We start from the raw sequence: 21,161 nt of genomic DNA, 5'->3' as shown, positions 1-21,161 counted from the left end.
TTTCAGATAGCTCACACAAAGCTGTAACTGACAAGCAAAGTCCAAAAGAGTTTGCTCTGGTTTACTGAATCAGTTAAGGCTGTCTAAATTTGGAAATCATCTCACCTTAGTCAGAAGATCTCCTCAAAGACCTGGGTCTTGAAAGGGGACCAAAAGAATCTTTTCACATGAAACTGCACCTGAACTGTAAACCCATGGTGCAAGAAACGTTTAAGACGCACATATGTAGTCAAGGAGCTATATGCTAGTTTTATTTGTAAAATACTTTATTCCTAACAGCAAAATACTGTAATTTTATTTTATAAAAGTTAGCGAAACTTGATACATTTGAAACAGAAACAAGAAAACTATTTCTACTTTTATTCAATTAAATTCTCTTTTCAGTATGGAAGCAATAGGTACGCACCACACTAACAGATTTCAGTGCCAGACAGGTCATTCAATAAATATATCATTCTACCATTAAAATCTGTGAAGGACAGTGAAAAAGTTTCATAAAACTACTGAAAAAATATAAGCATTTTTGGCTTTTTTGAGGTTTGCAACTAGTAATATCTACACACAACAAAGTTCTTGGTGTTTACAAGAACGATTGTATACAACAGTAACAGCAGAATTTATTAGTAGTAAACCAGAACAACCAAATTTGCAGTACAACACTTCTAGTAAAAAAAAAAAAAAAAATCAGAAATTCAGCCTATTTCTTAAATCCTATAGAAGACTTCTGCAAGGAAGCTGTAGGGGAAACAAATTACTAATTTCCTACCTGTAAGGCCATTGCATATCCTAACTTGCAATAAAAGAAGCTGATCCTATACTGTCTGTAATAAACACGGCCTGTTTGTTATAAATAGAAGTTAAAGTGAGAACAAGTAACTTCACTATTTTATCCTATTGCTAACAAAAAAACCCCAAACCATGAAACCTTTGCCTTGGAGAGGACAGATTTAGTTAAATCTTGTTCTGCTATATACATAGGCATAATTTTGGAAGCCACAGTTGCATCAACTTTCAGGGGTGAAATTGGTTCCCTGTGTTAGTCTTCTGAGAAGCTTCTTGCTGTGAAAAACTTGGACATCTAAGACTACGCACAGACATAATGCAAGTGGCAAGGCAAGTTCATGCACCAGTGAGGCAACCTCACGCAGATGGTGAGAGGACTGTGTGACTGATGCTGGAAGACAATAAGTAACAGAAAGGCATATACCAAATGCTTCCTCTTTTGAAAACAAACAAAACAAAAATCCCAAAACCAAAAATCATGACAAACACACCCCCGAAGAACCCACCCAACACAAAAAACACCCTGCATTTCTTCTCTACAGTTACTACTGTTGAATTTCAACTTACAAATGAAACCGAGGGAGATGTGAAATTGAATATGTAAAGTCATTCATTGTTATTTATTTTTTTAAGTTCAACATCCAAGTAATTTTCAAGATTAGTTTGCTTGGTTTTAGGGTTTTTTTTTTTTTGTTAGTATAGAATTCAGTGCGTTAACAAATCTTAGTGTTGTGTGGACAGAAAGGAAAGGCAAGGGCATAAATATTTATTATTGACAGTAATTTCTTCCTCCAAGTGACAGAGGAGCCACTGTGGAGAGATGCTTTGCTGGACTTCATACTCACCTACAGGGCTTGTTGAGAATGTGAAGGTCAAAAGCAGCCTTAGCTGCAGTGACCATGAGATGGAGGAGTTCAGGATCCTGTAAAAAGCAGGCTCACAATCCTGGACTTCAGGAGAGCAGACTTCGGACTCCTCAAAGATCTGCTAGGAAGAGTCCTATAAGATTAGGGCACTGGAGAGAGGATGGGCCCAAGAAAGTTGGTTAAAATTCAAGGATCCAAGCCCCAGAGGGATCCATCTCAACGAACAAGTAAGGCAAAAATGCCAGGAAGCCTGTGTGGATGAACAAGGAGCCTGTGGACAAACTCAAACACAAAAAGGAAGCATACAGAGGATGGAAGAACAAACAAGTAACCTGGGAGGAATGCAGTGACATTGTTTGAGCATCCAGGGATGAAGTTAGGAAAGCTAAAGCCCAGCTGGAATTGCATGTGGCCAGGGATGCCAAAACCAACAAGTAAGGCTTCTGTAAGTACACAGGTGACAAAAGGAAGGCTAGGGAAAATGTGGGCCCACTGCTGAATGAGATGGGGGACCTGGTGATGTAAGACACAGAAAAGGATCAGGCACCTTGACTGCTTTGCCTCAGCCTTTACGAGCAAGACTGGCCTTCCAGAATCCCAGGTCCCAGAGACCAGGGAGAAAGGCTGGAGCAATGAAGACACACTGGGTGGAAAATAATTTGGTCAGGGAATCCTTAAGCAAACTGGACATAAATTACATCCAAGGGGCCTAATGGGATACACCCACGAATACTGAAGGAGCTGGCTGATAGTATCAAGTGTGGCCTCACAATGATCTTTACTCAATCAAGGCGAGTGGGAGAAGTGCCCAAAGACTGGACAAAAGCACATGTCACTCCTGTCTTGAAGAGGGCCAAAGAGGAAGACCCAGGGAACTACAGGCCACTCAGCCACCCCTCCATCCCTGGGAGGGTGATGAAGCAGTTATCCTGGAAACCACGTCCAGGCACACAAGTGACAAGAATACCACCAGGGGTAGCCACAGCATGGCTTCATCAAAGGGGATGAAATCACAGTTGACCAAGTTGATAAACTTCTACAAGGCTAGTCATTTCATCATAGATGAGTGGAGCAGTGGATATTGTCTACCCAGGTATGAGGGAGGCCTTCCACACTGTCTCCCAAAAGATTCTCAGAGACAAGCTGCTGATGGTATGATGCTCATACAGGTTGTATGAGCAGACAGTGAGCTCATTTGGAAACTGGACCAATGGCCAGGCCCAGAGTGTGGCAATCAGCAGCACAAAGTCTACATGAAGGCCAGTAATTAGCGGAGTACCCCATGGGTCAATACTGGGTCTGATCCTGTTTAACATCTTCATTAATGGTCTGGATGATGGGGTACAGAGTATGCTGGGATGTCCAAGTCGACAGTAATTTGAACATGAGCTAGCAGTGAACCCTTGCCATAAAGATGGCTAATGTACCCTGGGCTGCATTAGCAGTACACTGCCAAGAGGCTGAGGGAGGTGATCCTTCTCTCCTCAGCACTGGTGAGGCCACACCTGGAGTGCTGGGTCCAGCTCTGGGCTCCCCAGTACAACAGAGGCACAGACATACTGGAGAGTCCAGCAAATGCTGGTGGTGATGAAGGGATTGGAGCATCTCTCCTGTAAGGACAGGCTGAGAAACCTGGGGCTGTTCAGTCTGCAGAAGAGAAGGCTCAAGGGGGATCTCAATGTATATAAATACCTGAGGGGAGGTTGCAAAGAAGACAGAGCCCAAAGGATGGAACCAGGCTCTTCTAATTGGTGCCCAGTGACAGGACCAGAGGCAATGGGCATAAACAAACACAGAAGGTTCCCTCTGAACATCAGGAAACAGTTTTTCACTGTGATGGTTCCTGAGCCCTTGCACAGGAAGGTTGTGGAGTATTCATCCTTGAAGATATTCAAAAGCTGTCTGGACTTGGTGGCGGGTACCTGGCTCTAGGTGGCCCTGCTTGAGCAAGGGGAGAGGATCAGATGACCTCCAGAGGTCCCTCCAACCTCAACCATTCTGCGACTCTGAACAGTCATTGCACATCTTTCAAGGTTTTAAGTTAACAAAGGCAGAATGACAAGTCTCTAGAACAGCAGCCTACCCAGACAGCAAAGCAAATGTGCTTAGCCTTGTAGACCTGAGTATTAAAAGCCATGATTAGGAGCTTGAGAAGGCGTACTACTGATGCTATTCATCTCTGACTGCGTGCCAACAGTACTGCTCGTGTCCTCAGTTTTAACTGAATGACTTGAAGCCAATGGAAGTTGTTATTTTTGAAATCTGAATCAGGATCCAAATCCTCCAGATGAAAGTTGCAGCAAACTTGCATCTTGTGGACATCCACATCACTGGATGAGATATATGCCACCAAACAACAGACCAAGCCCCTGAAGAAGTGTTTTCTTTAATTTTCATCAAGAAAAACCAGAATCAACCATTGGACTGTTTGTTTGGGATGCTTTTGTGCTTTTATAAAGCTAAATCAGGGCAAAGAAAATACTACTAACTACTTACATTGTTGTCTACCTCTCTCCTTATCCTACAACAAAGGCTGCTATAGAAGGCAAAAAAAGTGAGAGATATAACAAGTTAGCTAGATGCAATACATTTTTTTTCCCATTCTGCATTAGGTGTTTTTGCTTAAAATACCCCATTGTCAAAGCAAATTTAACTCCTCACAAATAATGAGATAACTTAGCCGGCTATGAGTCTTCCCCCAAGGAGGACCATTCTTTCCTCTCCACTTTTCTATCTGCTTCTGCTGACGTGATGCACAATGCATCTTTTCTAATCAGATTAATCTTTCAGAGTCAATGAATCATGAGAAGAAGGTGCTTTAAGGGAAGAGTACATTGCAAATGCTACAGGGAATAGTCAAAGTAATTTCCAAGGAACACAAGCGCTACTTATACAAGTAGTTAGGGTTCCCAAGTCTTCTGCTAACTTTGGTCTCATGAAATAATACTATTTAGTGCTGCTGACAACTCAGAATAATAGGAGAACTCTATGTAATAGGTTTCTACATGGGATTTACAAAAACCTGCTAAATTAAGATTTGAGACAGATCTTAGGGAGCTTCAGTCCATGAGATTGATAGTATCATTTTCAAATGGCTTTACTGAAGTGGGACTCTGTGGAAGACTCTTTGTATTCAGCGGTGGCACTGCCATGACTTTCCGTCGGATTCCAACTGTAGCCTTTTTATGGTCATGTCTGAGACTGCGGATTGTGCTGTTTATGGCAGCCACACATGCCTTCCAATCATATCCAGTTTCCTTTAGATCAAAGGATGGATAATTCTCTTGAAGAAAGTCTAAAAAATAAACAAGTATAAAACAGTGAGTTATCAATTATTTATGCAGGCTATAGACTCTTTCTGGATGTAATTAAGCCAAAACAAGTGCATCCTATCAAAACAGGAAAGTTAGACATGTTACAAGGCTTGAAGAGCAGAGCTAGAAGGCAGTTTTCTTCTTCCCTCTTTCTGTTTAATTTGAATGTGTGTAACAAAAGGTCTAAGCCTAAAAACAAAATATGCAAAGAAAGAATGTAACCATGTACATGGGCTTGATCCCCTGAAGTGCTAAATAACCTCAGCCTCTAATGTGGTCAACCCTTGCACAGAAATCTCAGGCTCCATTTCAGAATGACCAGTATTTAGCAGGACCAAGCCCTCCTTCAGAGAATCTCTGACAACGATATTCACTAAAATGAAACAGCAATTCAACATAACACATCTATAGAGGAACAACAGTGACAGAGATCTGCAAGAGCTTGTTCCTTGCCATACTGCAACAAGATCAGTAAATAAATACTTGAGTTCGGTAGCAATGGGATAAATAAGGTAAAACTACAGCACCTTTCTCCCCTTCAACAAGTAAAATGAGTAGTTTCAGAAACAGATTTTTTTTTTAAATTACCGAGGAGTGATTGTCCTTCTGAGCTTAGCTGAATTACATGTTTTCTCTAAGCAAGCCCCTAGAAGATTTAAATAAGCACCAAAAAGGAATTCTCAGCTGTGATTTCAAATCAAAGGCAATACTATTTCTACTTCTGATAAACATCTAGATTTACCTTAGTAGAATGAAAGGTATAGCTAGTTGATATTATGCCAGTTTTGTTCTTTTACTAGCAAGTAAAAATCAAATACAGTATCATTGTTTACAGTTGGTATTTTAACTTTTAGTTCCAAACCTGGAAACCTATTTTGCCAGAAAAGCATGGGTCTGAAGGAAGAAAATGACAGAGAAGAAAACATGTGCTCTTGCAGTTTATTCTGCTGCGGGTGGGGGTGGGGTGTGTGTGTGTGTGTGCGCGCGCGAGGAGGAGTGAGATTGCCTTAGGTTCTTTCATTCCTAGTACGCTCCTGTAATAAGCTATGCTGACAAAGGACACACATGCTGTTGTCCAAAGCAGCAGTCAGGCTCTCTTCCCCTCCATTCCCAACACCAAATTCAAGAAAATGCTTGGCCTCAGAGCTACAGCACAGAACAGGAATTCCTACTACCAGGCCTACGGAGCCTTTGTAAATGGCACATGGAACAGCTTTTCTTTTACAGAAATTGACAAATTGTTGGTACCACAGTAAGGCTATGCAGGGCCCCTTCCTGCTCTGCAGGGTTACATTCAGGGAGCTGATGCTGCCATCCAATCAAGCTATCTTATAATGTTAAAGAAAACAGGGCCAGGGACTGCCCTCTGGCCCCAGAGCCAAGCAACATGGCCTGGCTGCAATCACAACACAGACAACTTCGTCTCTCATCTGCTCTGGAGCCTTAGGGCTGCAGGAACACCACATAGACACACTTAATACATCTTTTGAATGCTTCTTAAGCTCAAAATGTCATTAAACATAATGTGTACTATGGGATTACGTGGAGATGCTTAAAGTGGCAATGCTTCCCAGGCTACTGGTGATGTACAGTTCAGGAAAGCCCACTCTTACGTATAGACTTGCTATATTGGGAGCAGTTTCTGGCACGCTCTGTCCCTCAAGCTGTGCCCAGATATTACCCCAGAGATTAAAAGTCCCAGTTTAATTTTATTTAGCACTATTGCTGTATCCTTAGAGGCACTCTTGCCTCTAACATCTGCGGAGCTGTTAGGCTGCACTGTCCAGATCTCAACAACCCTTTCAACCCCCCTATACTCAGACATGGAAGAGAAGCAGTTTCAAGATATGTTAGGAGATGCACATTGCAAAAACGTGTGATGAATTCTAGAATATCTCAGGTGGGAAGGGACCCGTAAGGATCAGAGTCCAACTCTGCTCTTCGCAGCACTACCTAAAACTAAATTATATGACTAACAGTGTCATCCAGATGAGGGTAACTAGTCAAATATGCAATATACTAACCCAGTGAGCACTATCCCACAGTGGTATCATGAGGACACAGGAGGAAATAAAGCCGTGCATCAAGCCAGTGGTATTGGGAAGCGTTGGAGGCACTCCACTATTACACTGCCTTCAGCCTGGGATCTAGCCCAGTAAATAACACCCCACAAGCAACACTTAAGAATTCTTGGCAAAGTATTTTCTCTTCAGATTTCTCATAGAAAGAGCCAAGTTTTGCAATGAAAATACAACAAGAACACACAGTTAAAGAAAAGGTGGAAAGACTTCTGTATTGCATGACCAAACGTTTTCAAGTATGTTGAACTCTCTCTTTAAGATACGGTAATGGCCACCAAAAACCTGATGATGTTTCCCCATTTGCCCTGTGGCTAACACCATTGTTTGTGCTGGACATGCTTAAATCTTACCAGATAATGCCAACTTTTCTTCTGTGTGATAACCCATACACCTTTTCTACCTACAACCTGCTTTACATTCCTCCTCACTTGCTACATAACTGTTATGCCAATTATACTGCCTCAGTTCTGCTTGCTTTATCCAGCCTTGCAGGAGGGACTGAATGAGACTTATAGAAGACTCCCTCCCAGGAAGGGGCACGGACCAGTGTTCCGGAAGTCTTAATGCTGAGGTGAGAGCAATACAGAAGGCAGAATATGTGCTACAACTCCAACCATAACATACCCTCCCTCTGCTTCTAGAATAGCATTTTCAAAGAGAATAAATAATACCAATTTCCTGAAGATATCCTGGATTCATATAAACTGAGGAAACTGAAAAACTGTCCATATTCATACAGTGGAATACGTTGTTACACAGTATTTAGAAAAGACACACTTCAGTAAAGATTTGTTACTCAAATAGCTCAAACTGGTCTACTTCAAGATCACTTGGCAACAATCCTTATCCCACCTTGAGCTTCAAAACAACTAAATCATTTGCCGAGACCTTTTCTCTCAATGGACCCTCTTAGGTGAATAGGGACAGCTGACCTCTAACCCCTTAGAAGGCAAGGCACTTGAACCTGTTCCTTTCTGATCACAGCCACTTTGGCTGTGAGGGACCTCAGGAGGTCTCTACTCCAACCTTCTACCCAAAGCAGGGACAACTCCTGCAGTAAGGCCAGGTGGCCCGGGGCTTTGTCCACTGGGGTGTGGAAAAAGGATGAAGATGGCACAACCTCATGGGGCAATGTGCTCCACTGCCTGACTGTCCTCATGGGGAAAAGGTGTCTGCTCATATCCAGTCTGAATCTCTCACTTCCATTTATGCCTGCAGTCTCTCAACTTCCCACATTCAATACTGCAAAAAGCTTGACTCTAGGAGGAGTTTACCGAGAAGGTAGACAGTGGCAGGCTGCTACTAGGTCTGCCTGGAGCCTTCTCTTTTCCAGACTAAAACAAGCCCAGTTTCCTCAACAGCAAGTGCTCTAGCTCCCTGTCCATTTTGGTGGCCCTCCAGCTTTATTGATATCCCTTTCTTTTACTAGGAGACCCAAAATTTGACATGGTAATCCAAATGCAAACTCATGAGTGCTAAACAGAGGGTGATAACCCTTTCCCTTGATATGGTGGCTGTGCACCTATTAATACAGTCTCAATTTGCTGTCAAATGCAAACCTGATGAGTGTTCTCCATTGTCTCCAAGTCATAGATAAAGATGCTAAACAGGCCAGGTACCAGAACAGACACCTGCAGTACTCCCTGTGTCAGTCACTTAAGCGGAACATGACCCACTACCCTCTGAGCACAAACATCCATCTAGCCCTTTAACATTGTCCACCCATCCAAACTGTAACATCCCAGCAGGAATATCAAAATATTGTCAGAGACAGTGTTGAAAGCCTTGCTAAAAGAAAATATAATTTAAAAGAAATCAAGCTAAGTGACAGCCACTGCTCTTCCCTTGTCCACAAACCCAGCTATTTTGTCACACAAGGCAATGAGCTGTGTCAAACATGATTTACCCTAGGTGAAAACATGCTGACTGTTCTCAACCAGCACTCAAAGGCCTGAGACATTCATGGTAAAGACTGAGGTAGAAGCAGCACTGAGCATCTCAGTCTAATTTGACTCTGCTGTCACTAAGTTCCCTGCCCCATTCAGCAACAGGCCCATATTCTCCTTGCTCAATCTTTTACGGTTAATGTTGTGGTAGAAGCTCTTCTTGTTGCCCTTGACATTCCTTGCAAGTCTCAACTGGAGCTAAGCTTTGGCTTTCCTGGCACCATTCCAACACTCCCAGGCAAAGTTGCTAAATTCTGCTTCATAAGCTGTCCTTGCTTCCAATCTCTATATACTGCTTTTTTGCACTGGAGCTCAGTTATAGATTCCCTGCTTAGCCAAACTTGTCTTCCCATAACTCTACCAGTTCTCCCAAGCGTCAGAATGGACTCTTGTGCTTGCAGAATGCTGTCCTTAAAGAGCTGCCAATTTTCCTGAGTTTCTCGCCTCTTCAGAGCCACCTCTCGCAAGCTGTCACCTATGAGTTTCCTGAATAAGCCAAAGTATGCTCTTCTAAGGTGCAAGGTCTGTACTCTCAGACCTTTTAACTCTACTCGGGATCTTGAGGCCAAAGACTATTTCATAGTCTCTACAGGCAATGGTGCCACCGATTATCACACCCCGACCCTTTTGTGCAGGGAACCATAACCTGCTCTGCATTACCTCTGGTTGGCCGACCTAGCCCCTGTATCAAGAAGTTATCCCTGACACCTCCAGAATCCTCTGGGACTGCTTCCATCTCCCACTGTGTTGGCCATTCAAGCAGATGCCACGGAGACTGAATTTCCTCATAAGAGCCAGGTTTGTGATCTGGAGACTTCCTTGAGTTGCTTAAACATAACTTCATCTACTTTCTCTCAACTTGTTCCCCTGCTTGCACTAATACCTGTCAGAACAGTTTCACAGACTTATTTCCAAAGCTCCATGGTTTGTTCACAGGATACAAAGTTAATAATTCACGTTAATTTCCCCCATATTATCATTTGATCAGAGATTTTCTTTCTTACCTCTGAGAGCATTAATTCTGTTGCAGTCCAGTGGGCTCATACCACGTTCAAGATTACCATATACATTGCTTTTTACTAGCACATCTTCAGTGAACATATGACGAATTAGGTAGCGAGCTGACAACTCTGGCCGAGACTTCCCCTTAGCCACATAAATGACTGAGAAAGGTAAATGAACGTTGCGCCATGGACTTCCAAGAAGTTCTAGAAAGGATGTCAGAGAGAGAGAGAGAGCGCGCGTGAGCGCGCTTTTACTTATCCAATACTGACGATGCTTCAAAATGGCTGTATTACACTAAAATTAGGACACAGAAAAGTTCTCCCCAAAATTACTGTGCTTGCTTGGAAAGACCACAGCAAAACTGTAACACTACAGCTAATACTAAAATGTAACACATTGCAGACAAATGACCAAGTAGCCAAAAACCCCTGCCTGTTTTACAACAATCTAACAGCACTTCTGATATGCTTTCAGCAATGCTAGCAATGTAACCTGCATTATTAATGACTGCTTACTAAATTGTTTTCATCTCGTGAAAAGATGATGCTATTCCAATTACATAAGTAAGTAAAAAGTTCTGCTATTTCAATGGTGCTTAGATCCTAGTAAGTGGAAACTGAAAAACAGAGTGAATTGGGTTTTTTAACTACTTCAACCTGACTTCACTGCAAACATTTAAAAAAAAAACCCCACCCAAAAAAAAAACAGAAAGAGAAGCAAAATGTATAGTAAATCAGGAGGTCTGTGGGATCAGACTAACAAATCTTGGGTACAGGACCAGATCTGATAGAGCCCCAAAGTGACTCTAATCAAATAAATTATTTCCAAGGGCAACTAATCTCAGCTCATTTTCCTTGAAGCTCTCTAGAGGCATCACATGCTGTACAGGGAATTTTTTGCAGTGCATTTGTGTATTCTGCATTTTTATTTATAAAAATCTTAAAGCAGCATTTTTTTATTGTCCTAAACTGTCAGTTTTACAGAAAGGTAGGGTTTTCTTCTCAAATTACAATACCATTCGATAGATATTCTGAGCTAGCTTACTCCATTAAGGCAGAATATCTACCAAAGGAAAAAAAAAACCCGGGTAATTCTTGAAAAGTAATTATTTAGAGAAACTGAACAGAATATCGTACAGCTGAACTTTCCAATCTTAGACCCGATATGCATTATGGGACACTGGTAGCTGCAAACACATATTCTGTTAGCCAAATAATGTTCTTGTTTGCTCTCATGAAGACTTACTATATATACACACATAAAGTGACTGCCTTAAGAGTAGTCACATAGTTCAGCAAATCCCTTTACTACACAATTTCACCGACAGTAGCACCTTCTGCGTCTCACTGATCATTTTAAATATAACACAGAAATCCAGAAAATGAAAATTCCTGCATTTACCCATAGGTTCCAAAGATTGTGGTTTCTGGACCGAAGGTGTGTGCAAAGCTTCTGGAAACTTATCCAATCCTGAATTTTGCAGTGTGTCAGTTGTGGAGCTGGTCATTTTCTGAGAGTTTTGAGAATTGCCTTCACCATCTTCATTATCATTTAAATCTACACAATGAGATGTATCTGGAGTGTCAGCCACCATTTCTTTCCCTTCAGCTGTCTCCTGAAACATTTCATGAAGTTAGTTCATGCACTGGGAAAAGCCCACCAGTTTTCTAATTAGTGTTCTAGTTCATTTCCCATTCAGTATAAATTAGATTCCAGATATTTACAATATAGTTACTCCTAAACTTCAATCATGAAAACCACAGGTGAAACAGATTCACAGATTTGCACAAAGCTTTTTAGAAGCAGAGGTAAATGGAGTTACAGGTGTTTTGGGAGTGACGTTTCAGTCAATATAAAGCTGAAATGCCTGGCTGGATATATCGAAGGAAAGCCTGTGAAAACAGTGCTAGAAGCTACATGTTTAAGCTTGCAATCAGACTTCACACTACTTCTGGGCAACATTTATAGCACTTTTCTTTCAGTGTCCTATGCTTATACATCCCTTAACTGAATGCTGGACACAGGAGCAGGTAGAGGCAGAGCAAAAGAAAGGGATATGCTTCCAGTATTCCCCATCTGGAACTAGTGCTGCAGTCAGCAGGCCTACGCTGAGCAACGCAAAGGCAGAACTCAAGGAATTTCCCGTTACAGCACTTGTATGATGAGGAGTTCAAATAATTAATTTGAAAGAAACAGAAACTTAGTACTTAATAAATTACCACCTTGAGACAACTTACTGGGTTTATTTTTGTTTCAGAGCGTAAACAGCGGATCATAGCATTGACATTTGTGATACAGGTTTTCCAGTCTTTTCCATGCTCACTCAGATCATAGTTGGGAAAGTTAGTTGCAAGAAATTCTGCATATAAAATGTAGAAAAAACTTTTAAGCTTTGTGACAAAAAGCGGTATTTAAAAGTAGTCTAATTTAGAAAGAAGGAGAGAAAGCTACAAAATGCTTCATGTTTATTGTTCTCTATTTAGAAGCTTTAGATTTCCAGCTTTAATTAAAGAGATAGTAAACTCACGGTTTGAAGCTAAGCAGCACTATGAATTTAAGATATGCAGTAATACTTTTTTTCAGATGCTGTGAATAATGCTTTTATTATTAAGCATTTCCTGGTAGAATTAGGGGAAAGGTGTGATTTATCATACTAACTTTAAACAAAACAAAGAAAACCCCCACAAAAAACAGAGACAGTGTAATGCTGATACTATAACTACTTCACACATCTTAAATAATCTCCCACCCTTTAGACAGGATGAGGATTATGTGTAGGTTCACACATATGTGCCATGGGATCTGTGTAAATGGCTTGACATTTAAAAAAAAAAACGCCCTCCCCATCTTCACTGTTTCTTAAATGAACAAGAGATGTGAACTTAAAGGAAAACGAGAAGTATTTAAGAATCACCAGCTAATGTTGGTCTCAAGTATACCATCCCCATAAAAAACCCCAAACAAAAAACACCTGAACCAACCAAAACACCACCACAAAGCCTGTGCCACGAAGACAGAATAAGATGTAATGAAAAATTTAGAAACAGACAGCATGACAGGAAGTACACAAAACTAGGAGAAATCAGAATTGTTTTATCCACATTGAAGAAAAATGAACAATAAGAATTACAAAGCAGGAATTTCAAAACCAAAAGACACAGCAGGGTGGAGCACAGCCACTACTGCATTTATCATTTCACCAGTTGCTAGACAATGATTAGTAGAAACATACAGAAAAGGACTTCTTGTAAGTTAAAATCTTTGTTAAGTATTAAAGAAGTGCATTTTGAAAGGTAGCATACCTCTTATTGCAGCAATTTTGTTTGGATCCAATGTCCTGCGCCCTCGTGCACTCGCTCCCATAATGCTGCACAACAACGTTTCCTTGGGGAACAAGACACGAACTAAGTAGCGCGCTGCATACTTTGGTTTAGTCTTTTGCCGAGCTTTCATCAAATAGTTTCCAAGAACTTTTACATTTCTCACTGGGTCACCAACAAACTCTTTTGTAAAACAAAAGCATTTAAAGAAAAAAAATTTTAAAAACAATCAAGTTGTTAAGAGAAGAACACTTTTTCAAACTCTTTCTCTTGACTTCTACGGTAAGCTCAGTATATGTTCTCTACTACAGCTAATTCTACTATATATTACTTATCTTTGCTCTTACAAAAGTAGCTTTAAATTGGAACAGTAACAGAACTATCTTTTTGATTCACGTTAACCACCAACATAACTAACTGAAATAATAACACCGAAGAAAACACATTAGACACATGAGAGTCCAAAAATGTTCAGACTGGCCTATTTTACACACATGCAAATACTATGTATGTTTAATTCAATGACCCACAAAGAATGGCATAACCATACATAGTACTGCTAAGTCATACACTGTTTACAAATTTGCAGATTGGTATCCAAGTATTTGAGCTACTATTCGTGCAGCTCTTCAGCTGTATAAACTTATTTTTTAGACCAAAAGCAACCAAAACCTCATAGCTCAGCCTTCCACATAGCTCAAGGTATTTATATTTTAGAGAGAAATGCATTAGTTTTTAAAACATGGTGCTATTTTATACATGCCTGTTTATTATAATGCAGTATCTATGGAATTCTTCATTTTCTGTGGAATTAAGTATTTTGAAAGAAAACAACACAGTGAAAAAGGATTTTTCACTGATAAAATCCTCCACAAGAAGAAAACAGGTACGTCCTTCACACAAATCATGTAAGTTGCTTTCTTAAATGCAAGACATATACATGCATACCTCTCACTCAGCATTACAGGCAATCTGTTTTGCCTTTTAAACATATGCATAGCATGCATACACTACTGATGACACATACACAGGTTAAAAATAGATTACATCAAGAGTATCAAGAGAGAAAAAGAGGGCCTAGTCTTAAAAGAACCCAAAGCACGTACATAAATCAAAGGATTGTGGTAGGCTATACAACTGCATATACACTGCAGAGGTTTTTAAGTGATCCCTGGCATTTAAACATTCCTATAATCTTTGTTTCAAGAGTTCTAAATAGTATTCCATCATAAAATGGCAGTCAGTTCTGCACCTTTACTTTTGCTAAATAAAGATAAAGATATTTCTTTATGAGTATTTTTTTATATTAGCAGCAGTTTTTTAGCCTTTGTTTCTGAGTATTCATTACAAAGGAACTCACCAAAGCTAGGATTGATGGAAACTGAAGAAGATGGCAGTTCTTTACTCGTGTTCACACTCCCAGATGCATTTCTGAAGTTCGTCCCCACAGCACTGTTTCCCAAACTGGTCTCAGATGGTGCTGGCATCAGTGATGATGCTGCTGACGAAGATGCAACGTTGACAGTACTTTCCACAATGCTGGCTACAAGATTTGATCGTGGAGAAAGGTCAGGCATCCTGTTAGCTGCTGCATATGATGAATGCAATGAATGTGTAGAAACTATAGTGGGGAGCGGTGGGCTTTGCCTACAAACAGGCTGCTGTGATTCCAGCTGAAGACTCGGTTGAACATGTTTTATTGTGGAGTTGACCTGAACATGGCCATTTTGTAAAGCAACCCTTATGACTGGGCTATGCCGTCCCTGGCCTGGTGAAGAGAGGTGAAGACTTGATTCCCTTTCCATGGATTTTTGTACTCTTATTTTTCCTTGGGGCAAATGACTGGAACTTCTGTATGTAAATCCAACTGGTTTCTGTAAATGTGATTCAGAAAATTAGAAGATTAAATTGGACATATCTAGTCTTTTTTTTTTTTTGCAAACCAGGAAGACTAGATTTTAGTAATTATGCTATTGGCAACAAACTCTTCATTGAGATAGTAATTGCCATGAAGCCAGTGCTATTAGTTTTTAGCCTTCCCTCTACTTTCTTTTATTCTCACTTGTAGTTCCAACAATAAGAGTGTATCTGGTCAGCCTCAATGTTTCTCAAGTTTTTTCCACCTGGAGTGCTGGCACAATTGCTTTCTAAAAAGCCAGAGAAATATATGAGAAAGGCAGCTTTGTAAAGGCTTTTTAAAAAAGCTCTATTAAAAAAACAGGCAACATAAAACTTAAAATTTGTTAGCTATTGACGCAGTTTGCAGGGGTGTTTGCACTGCCATGTTAGCTTCCTTTTCAAAAAAGAAAAAAATTCACTTTCTCTTCTGGCTGCCTCTTCATTCTTTACTTGCTAGCTGAAAACACCGAACGTTCAGATCTTGTCTACAATGGAAGATTCCAAAGAGACTAAGACTGACACACTGAGAAACAGACTATGCTTTCCACCACCTGGAGTACTTTTATTAAGAAATATATGCACCCTAAAGCACACATTCAGGTTCAAAATACAAGTCACTGAGCAGGAGCTACCAAATGTAGCTGACACATGTGGGTTTGGGTTTTTTGTTTGTTTGGTTTTTGTGCATTTTTTCCTGTTTTTTTTTTTTTGTTTGTTTGTTTATAGAAATCTGATTATATTCCATTCTTGTAACCTTTAAAAATCTATGACCTAAAGAAAGGCTTATGTGCCTGAAAGTTTGTCCATTTCTCCAGGTATTGGAATTGATCCAATAAAAAAACCCCAGTACCTTTACCAGCAACCTTTCCTTATTTGTATCCTTAGCCCATCACAGATACCACAGTGGTACAAGCTGTTAAAAAAAAAATAAATCTACAGCATTCCTGATGGTTTTAAAAATAAAGTGCTAGCAGAACCTAAAAAAACTGGTTGGCATGCATTTCCTGGCTTCCCCCTCATACCTTATACACCTGGACAAGGGAGAGAAAATATAACAAAAGGCTTGTGGGTCGAGATCAGGACAGGGAGAGATCACCCAGCACTTACTGTCACGGGCAAAACAGACTCGACTGGGGGAAATCAGCTTAATTTATTAACAATCAAATCAGAGTAGGGTAATGAGAAATAAAAGCAAATCTTAAAACACCTTACCCCACCCCTCCCTTCTTCCCAGGTTCAACTTCATGATTTTCTCTACCTCCTCCCCACCCCGAGAGGCACAGGGGGACGGGCAATGGGGGTTGTGGTCAGTTCATCACACGCTGTTTCTGCTGCTCCTTCCTCCTCAGGGGAAGGACTCCTCACATTCTTCGCCTGCTCCAGCATGGGGTCCCTCCCACGGGAGACAGTCCTCCATGAACTGCTCCAGCGTAGGTCCCTTCCCACAGGGCGCAGCCCTTCAGGAACAGACTGCTCCAGTGTGGGTCCCCTGCGGGGTCACAAGACCTGCCAGGAAACCTGCTCCAGCCTGGGCTCCTCTCTCCACAGGGCCACAGCTCCTGTCAGGGCCTGCTCCAGCACGGGTTTCCCATGGGGTCACAGCCTCCTTTGGGCATCCACCTACTCTGGTGTGGGGTCCTCCGTGGGCTGCAGCAGGTGGATATCTGCTCCACCGCTAACCTCCATGGGCTGCAGGGGAATGGCCTGCCTCACCAGTCTTCTCCAGGGGCTGCAGGGGAATCTCTGCTCCGGCACCTGGAGCACCTCCTCCTCCCTCCTCCTTCACTGACCTTGGTGTCTGCAGGGCTATTACTCTCACATATTTTCACCCCTCTCTCCAGCTGCAATTGCGCAGGGCTTTTTTTTTGTTCCCCCTTCTTAAACATGTTATCCCAGAGGTGCTATGACTGTCGCTGATGGGCTCAGCCTTGGCCAGCAGTGGGTCCATCCTGGAGAAGGCTGGCATTAGCTCTACTGGATATAGAGGAAGCTTCTAGCAGCTCCTCACAGAAGCCACCCCTGTAGCTCCCCTGCTACCGAAACCTTGCCATGCAAGCCCAATACGCCAATAAGACCAGTTTGTTCCCTGAATCTCATATTTTTGGATGTGTGGACAGTGCAAGCTTGGAGTTGTCAACAAAAACACATTCCCAAATAAAACCTTGTATCCTATTGATAACTGACATGGCACAAGAGTGTCATTGCTTGTACCCACTCTTAAAGCAAATGGTCTTACTGATGTCTTGACATCTCCTGACAGCAGGATCACCTCTGCCACATTAAAAGCTCTGCAGTATTATTGACAAAGAAAGGTCATTATGGATTTTATTACCTTCTTACAAAAACATATGATATATTTTCCTTTAAGGAGACAAAATATTAGTACTTGTAAAAATGCTTTTTAAAAGTACTAATATTTTGTCTCCTTAGTTAATAGTGGATTGACTATATAGGAACAAATGAATTGTGGGTACTCAATATAAAATCTTCTTTAAAAAATCTGAAAAAAGTTATTAAAAAACACAAATCCAAAACCCAAACCAATTCTATACCATAATGGATACAAAAACACACTGCTGAGATCTAAAAATCAGTCAGTCAATTGAACCAACTTGTGTGAATGATGCATAAACTCTCTTCCAACTGCAGAAACCAATGAGACAGTACACCACATCTCGTAAAACAGCAACACCAATATACCCAAGTTTAAGACATAACCTACACAATTAATTTCTGTTCATTCCAATACAAGTAGAATTTTACAGCATCTATCACAGCATCCTGAACTTGATGGGGGTCACTGGCTGTTCTGTGACCACTGGGGTCAATAACAATACAGGAGACTGAAGCTGGCGTACAGTAAAAAATCTAGAATAATTTAGTTGAAATGGACTTTAAGTCTCCTACTTTGCTACTAACTTTAATCCTAATTTAATTTTTAAAATATACATCACAGGAAGTGACAGAATTAAAGGAAAAAGAAATGTCTTAGGTCTTTAATACTCACAGGTCTGAGCAACAGTGGCTTTACACGAGTATGCTGCATTTCTGAGACCTTTCGATGAAGCAGGTCAAATTTTTTATCCAACTTCTGAATGGCTTCATACATGGCCTGACAACAAACATAACAGTGAAAACAGTATTGTTTCACAAGAACCCAATTTAAATCAGAAGAAATCAAGAAAGTTCAATTAAGGACAAAATTCTCCTCCCTAAAACTGCGTAAGATCTGTAGCTAACATATACATTCTGTAAGCATACTAAAGATCAACTTAGATATAAAATGCAAGTAATAATAGTATATATCACAGTAAAAAGAATTCTCAGAGAAGCTTACTTTTGCAACTTTAACATGGCTGACACTTAAAGGTTGTGCTTCCGGCTTCCAGCAGACATTTTGTTTTTTACCTATTTGGTATGTTTTGATTTACACTGAAAAGATACTGACAAGCTCTAAGGTAAGTTAGGTGTTATGATATGCTATTTTAAGTGACAATAAGTTTCCAAGTAAAAAGGTAAAAGGTTTATAGGCAGCCACCAAAATACTAATTTCTATAACGCCCAGTGAGAAATAGATTTAGAAAAATAGTACCTGTAAAGTAAAAGTCCCAACCAGAACTGAATGTGGCCAGAGATGCCAAAAACAAGAAGGGCTTCAAGTGCATAGGTGACAAAAGGAAGGCTAGGGAAAATGTGGGCCCACTGCTGAATGAGATGGGGGACCTGGTGATGTAAGACACAGAAAAGGATCAGGCACCTTGACTGCTTTGCCTCAGCCTTTACGAGCAAGACTGGCCTTCCAGAATCCCAGGTCCCAGAGACCAGGGAGAAAGGCTGGAGCAATGAAGACACACTGGGTGGAAAATAATTTGGTCAGGGAATCCTTAAGCAAACTGGACATAAATTACATCCAAGGGGCCTAATGGGATACACCCACGAATACTGAAGGAGCTGGCTGATAGTATCAAGTGTGGCCTCACAATGATCTTTACTCAATCAAGGCGAGTGGGAGAAGTGCCCAAAGACTGGACAAAAGCATATGTCACTCCTGTCTTGAAGAGGGCCAAAGAGGAAGACCCAGGGAACTACAGGCCACTCAGCCACCCCTCCATCCCTGGGAGGGTGATGAAGCAGTTATCCTGGAAACCACGTCCAGGCACACAAGTGACAAGAATACCACCAGGGGTAGCCACAGCATGGCTTCATCAAAGGGGATGAAATCACAGTTGACCAAGTTGATAAACTTCTACAAGGCTAGTCATTTCATCATAGATGAGTAGAGCAGTGGATATTGTCTACCCAGGTATGAGGGAGGCCTTCCACACTGTCTCCCAAAAGATTCTCAGAGACAAGCTGCTGATGGTATGATGCTCATACAGGTTGTATGAGCAGACAGTGAGCTCATTTAGAAACTGGACCAATGGCCAGGCCCAGAGTGTGGCAATCAGCAGCACAAAGTCTACATGAAGGCCAGTAATTAGCGGAGTACCCCATGGGTCAATACTGGGTCTGATCCTGTTTAACATCTTCATTAACGGTCTGGATGATGGGGCAGAGCATGCCCTCAGCAAGTTTGCAGGTGATATCAGACCGGCAGGAGCAGCTCACACACCAGAGGGTTGTGCTGGCATCGAGAGGAACATCAAGAGGCAAGAGAAACTGATGAACAGGAACCTCATGAAGTCCATCAAGGAGAAGTACAATGTCCTGCGCCTGGAAAGGAACAAACCCAGGCACCAGTATGTGCTGGGGGCTGCCCAGCTGGAAAGCAGCTTGGCAGAAAAGGACCTGGGATCTTGTGGTGATTACTAAGGTGAATGTGAGCCAGCAATGTCCCCTTGCTGCAAAGGTGGCTAACGGTGTCCTGGCCTGCATTAGGCAAAGTATTGCCAGCAGGTTGAGGGAGGTGATCACTCCCCTCTTCTCAGCACTGGTAACACCACACCTGGAGTTCTGGGATCCCCAGTACAGCAGAGACACAGACATACTGGTGAAGGTCCAGCAAAGGGCCATGAAGGTGATGAAGATCTCTCCCATGCGGAAAGGCTGAGGGAGCTGGGACTGTTTAGTCTGAAGAAGAGAAGGCTCAAGAGGGATCTCATCAATGCATACAAATACCTGAAGGGAAACAGCAGAGAGGACAGAGCCAGGCTCTTTGCAGAGGTACCCAGTGACAGGGCCAGAGGCAATAGGCTCAAACTGAAACACAGGAGGTTCCCTCTGAATATCAGGAACCACTCTTTCACTGTGAGGGTGGCTCAGCACTGCCACAGTTTGCCCAGGGAGGTTGTGGAGACTCCCTTCCTTGAGATATTCAAAAGCCATCAGGACATGATCCTGGGCACTAGCTGTATTGCGTATGGGGATTAGACAAGATGATGTCCATCGGTCCCTTCCATCCTCTGATTCTGTGAAAATGAGATGTGTTATGTATGGAGAAATCAACTCAGCCATGCCTTTCAGAGCAAACATGGCATTGAAATCAATTGCATCCACATTTTTAATAATCACAGAATGAAAGATAAAGAATTTGGAAAAGCCTACTTATTTTATGGCAAGCGTCTGATCTTCAGTTAATCACCAAGGTCAAGTTTTCTTTCAGATGTTAAGAATTTGTGTTGCCTTGCTAAAGCAATCAGGTACAAACTTCTTAGAAGTATTATTGTAAAAGCCCAAATTTGCAGACATAAAAGCCAGATATTCAAAGCATTCTAAGTCCCATCAGTTATTAATATATGTTACCGTGCGATATAGTAAGTTCCCTTGTCAGTGTTTCCAGGATTTAGCAACTCAAACATGATGCTTACACAGCAATTTAGACATACACTTTGTGCCGTAACAGTATAAAGGAATCAGCTAACAGAACATTAATTTAGTATCGAAAGGGACTGCCAACTGGAAAATACCTATCGGGCACATATCATCAGCCATTACAGCAAAAAATACA

At 41.4% G+C, this 21,161-nt stretch overlaps 1 protein-coding gene across 1 annotated transcript in view; it reads right to left on the bottom strand.

Moving 5' to 3' along the window:
* Positions 1 to 224: 224 nt before the first annotated feature.
* BEND2 (BEN domain containing 2) overlaps positions 225 to 21,161 on the bottom strand; it is a 36,266-nt gene continuing 15,329 nt past the window's right edge. The window contains exons 6-12 of the mRNA XM_075096288.1: positions 18,222 to 18,326; positions 14,676 to 15,189; positions 13,298 to 13,498; positions 12,233 to 12,354; positions 11,397 to 11,610; positions 9,995 to 10,198; positions 225 to 4,944 (exon numbers count right to left, since the gene is read on the bottom strand). Of these exons, the coding sequence (XP_074952389.1) occupies positions 4,709 to 4,944; positions 9,995 to 10,198; positions 11,397 to 11,610; positions 12,233 to 12,354; positions 13,298 to 13,498; positions 14,676 to 15,189; positions 18,222 to 18,326 (1,596 nt within the window). The 3' untranslated portion in view covers positions 225 to 4,708. The remainder of the gene's footprint in view (positions 4,945 to 9,994; positions 10,199 to 11,396; positions 11,611 to 12,232; positions 12,355 to 13,297; positions 13,499 to 14,675; positions 15,190 to 18,221; positions 18,327 to 21,161) is intronic.

Source organism: Phalacrocorax aristotelis, chromosome 1 (genome assembly GCF_949628215.1).
Source record: "Phalacrocorax aristotelis chromosome 1, bGulAri2.1, whole genome shotgun sequence".
Classification (NCBI taxonomy): Eukaryota; Metazoa; Chordata; class Aves; order Suliformes; family Phalacrocoracidae; genus Phalacrocorax; species Phalacrocorax aristotelis.
Note: the sequence above shows the minus strand (reverse complement) of the source record. Positions and strands in the feature narration are given on the sequence as shown.